The sequence below is a fragment of the Aedes albopictus genome, chromosome 3 (assembly GCF_035046485.1).
Source record: "Aedes albopictus strain Foshan chromosome 3, AalbF5, whole genome shotgun sequence".
In the NCBI taxonomy this organism is placed as follows: domain Eukaryota; kingdom Metazoa; phylum Arthropoda; class Insecta; order Diptera; family Culicidae; genus Aedes; species Aedes albopictus.
In genome coordinates, this window is record NC_085138.1 from 73,126,050 (window position 1) to 73,130,095 (window position 4,046).

General features: G+C 41.2%; 1 protein-coding gene across 1 annotated transcript; it reads right to left on the reverse strand.

Moving 5' to 3' along the window:
• Positions 1-1,992: 1,992 nt before the first annotated feature.
• LOC134291878 (V-type proton ATPase subunit G-like) lies at positions 1,993-2,594 on the reverse strand (the record flags this gene model as incomplete). The annotated part of the gene is given in 2 exon segments (XM_062860226.1): positions 1,993-2,093; positions 2,290-2,594. Coding segments are annotated over 2 exon segments (183 nt in total), but the record flags the coding sequence as incomplete, so codon positions are not given.
• Positions 2,595-4,046: the final 1,452 nt, after the last annotated feature.

The window sequence follows — 4,046 nt, forward strand, 5'->3', positions numbered from 1 at the left end:
AATTTTGTCCAGAGTTAGGCACGTACAGTGTTAAATACTGTACAAAATTCAAATCAATCGGTTTGAAATTGACTTAGTTATAGCAGTAAGTGCCCAAAATAGGTACACCTGCCCAAATGGTACAATACCCTAGATATAATTTCATTATAGTTACTGCTCCTTCGAGGTGTAAGCTTGCCCCTAACCCCCTATTTGACTTTCCGTTCAGTAGTTATTACAAAAGCTTACGAAAGCTGCCTAATAATTCATTATCGACTAGAAGTACCTCTACCTAAATCGTTATCAAATAAGCTAAAACTTTGACAAGAAGTTAATTTTTTTATAAAAATTAAACGTTTTACTTGCCTAATCGATTTCCAGACATTTGTCAAATGTGAACATAACTACTTTTTCGTTTATTGCTAGAGCTACCGGTTGTAGTTAAAAATCAAGAATAGAATATTTGCTTAAGAATTATTGATTTTTTCAACCACATGTGAAGAAAATACAAACTTACGAAGATTTCTTTAGATATCAATACTCATTGCTTCAATGTATATACCACAGAAAAACAGACGTCACACTTAGAACAAATTTCATGAAAAAAAAACATCGTCACGTAAACGTAATCGCCCAATGCTAAATGTACTGTGTTTGGCGGGGCCGGCACTAGATGGCGGTAGTGAGCAAACGTCAAACGAGAGCGAAAACGATACCAGCGCTGTGAGTGGTCAATCGACCTACTACTGAATATTTGAATCAACCGTTAAAAAGGTGATCGATGGGAAGCAATGAGAGTGTGACGTCTGTGTACACTGTACATACATTAATACTCATCGTGAGAAAATTACTTCCAACTTTGAACTAAAGTTCGATGAATTACATCCGCTTTTTTATAATACACAGGCAATAGTTATGATACAATCACAGACAAACAGACGTATCACTTGGGACAAAATGCGATTAAAATCATCATCACGAAAACATAATCGCCCAATGCTAATCACTCTGTATTTCGTAAACTCTCTGAGTAGATGACGGTATTGGGCAAACGTCAAACAGGAGCGAAAACATTGCGAGCGCCGTGAGGAAGAGATTTGTGAACTACAAAATATTTGAAAGGAAACGATGAGAAGTAAGTAGAGTGAGACGTCTGTTTGTCTGTGATACAATATTCTGTATTTGTGTCTTTGTACACTGTTTGGTTTTCAACCAGTTGAATTAGGTACAAAGTTATGAAATGCAAAGAATATAACAAAGTACATAAAATTTTAATGTTAATTTTGTGATATAATTGCGTTATAAAAAGAGACATACCAAAGTCGTGATGCATTAAATTGAATGAAGCCTACTCAAAAGTGCATAATGTCTTGAAATTGCAGTCTAGATTGCACAACTATTGTTTAACAGAACTCGGTAACACTTTCACAGTTCACGTTCACATATTTTTTGCAATAATTTTAGCACTGATATCTGCCTTGGTAAGGTACACCGGGGCAAGTTGAAACGGGTGGGACAAGATGAAACAGCGGGTTAGCATGATGTTTTATAATGATGATAAAAAGTTTGATCGCCATAACACATAGTTTTTGATTCAAACAATCTTTTAGCGAAGGATAAATTTCAAAATTGTATTGAAATCTATTTCAAAACTTCGTGTTTCATCTTACCCCATCCGTTTCAACTTGCCCCGGTGTACCTTACTAGTGATCTTGGTGAGCCAAACAATATACATATTCATAAAAAAGGCAGTTTTTTTCAACCTGTGTAATTGGTACGCATTTTTGTGTAATCTGAAAACTCCGTACTTTTTAGTAGTCTTCGTCTTCACAATTTTTCAATTTTCAAAACAAGTTCTGTTATCAATAACTTATCACGTGCCGACAAATAAAAGGTGTTAGCTAACCGATTATTGCAGCCAACGGATGATCATCTGATTTTACACATTCGCAGGTCACCGAATATTTGAAACTGGAACAGATCACAATTTTTCCCACTAAGCACCAAACTTACCTTAGCTTCGAAATCCTTGAATTGCTTCTCGCGCTCCCCGCGGTACTTCTCGATTTCTTCGGTGGCCTCATCTTTGGCCTGCTTTAGACGGCGGGCCTTGCCTAGAAAATAAATTTTAAACTCATTATCACTCCATCCCATGGCAATTTCCATTCCAAATCAGCAATGGAAACTCAAATTTGGAATTCACTTCTTGACGACACCAGCTGATGGTAGTCCCATTGGGTCATGTGACTACCGTGCACTTTTCGCACTGTGCTTACACATAGTTCGAAGAAGCATACAAATAGTACTTACGCTTGCGGGCCTCTCCGACCTTTTCGGCGGCCTTCTTCTCAGCGGCCAGCAGCTGCTGGATTCCCTGGGTGTTGCTTGCCATCGCTGGTGCTGCCGCGGACCGGAATCGGAATCGAAGGAGCGCAAAAAAAAGAGGAAGGTGAAAATCAAGCTCTCGCTAGCTGCTGCTGCTGCGACGACGGATGGTGTTGAAGAACCGTTCGCACCAAAGTCACGAGTTGATTTGCCACTGGACGGCCAGTCAGTGGAAGGTGGTGGACGTAACACACGATTACTCACTGTAAATACGTACGTACCTACTGTGTATGCGATAAAGTACGTGAACTGACAGAACGTTGACTTGGCTAATGCAATGTATAGAGAATGTGTTCGTGAATAGAGCAGACGATCATATGACTGTTATCGATGACATTTTATTCAACGATACGGGCTGTGTTGGGAGAGTGGGCGGTAGAAGGCCTGGAATTGAATGCAATATTAGGCGTCAAGTTCATGCTTGTGTGGTAGCTTCGCATGCTTTCGGGAGCTTAAATTTTGGTGAATATTGAAATTTCCAGGTTGAAAGCTTACGTCAATGAAAGCTTAATTTCATGAATAAGTAGATTGGTTTTAAATTTATTAAACCCGGCAATTGTTCTTTGGATATCGATTTATATCATCCAGGAATCACTGATTTCAATTATAAGACCGATATTCATTGCAGTGTTGTTTAGTTTAACTAAATGTAGAAAATATGGTAAAAATGTTAAGGCAGCTATTTTAACCGTCTGATATTGTGAAAGCTATACAGCACAACGGAATGTTATTGTTATCACATGTACCATAAAAATAACATAATTTTAACCAATGGTTCTGGAATTTAATATCTGTTTTTTTTGTTATGTATTATTATTATTTATTTGTTCAACATCTCATTTAGTACGCCACAATACTAGCTTTGTGGCTGCCGCTCTCCATCCTCGGTCGCGCCCAATGCAATGCTCGCCAGGTCACGCTACACCTGGTCCGCCCATTGTGCTCTCTGCGCTCCATGCCTTCTTGTGCCAACCGGATCAGTTGCAAACACCAGCTTTGCAGGGTTGTTGTCCGGCATTCTTGTAACGTACCCTGCCCACCGTATCCTTCCGGCTTTGGCCACCTTCTGGATGCTGGTTTCGCCATAAAGTGCAGCGAGCTCGTGGTTCATCATTCTCCGCCACACACCATTCTCCTGCACACGGCCGAAGATCGTCCTTAGCATGCGTCGCTCGGAAACTCCGAGTGCTTGCAGGTCCTCCTCGAGCATTGTCCGTGTCTCGTATCCGTAGAGGACCACTGGTCTTATTAGCGTTTTGTACATGGTGTATTTGGTGCGTGGGTGAATCTTTTTCGACCGCAGTTTCTTCTGGAGCCCGTAGTAGGCCCGACTTCCGCTGATGATGCGCCTCCGAATTTCACGGCTCACGTTGTTGTCAGCCGTCAGTAAGGATCCGAGGTAGACGAATTCCTTCACCACCTCGAAAGTATCCCCGTCTATCGTTACATTACTACCCAGACAGATCCGGTCGTGCTTGGTTCCGCCTACCAGCATCTCCTTTGTTTTTGAGGCATTCATCACCAGTCAAACCTTTTCCGCTTCGCGTTTCAGGCGGGTGTACAGCTCTGCGACCGTTCCAAATGTTCTAGCGATAATGTCCGTCGTCTGCAAAGCACACAAATTGTCCGGATTTTGTGAAAATCGTTCCCCGGCTGTTGCGCCCGGCTCGTCGCATCACAGC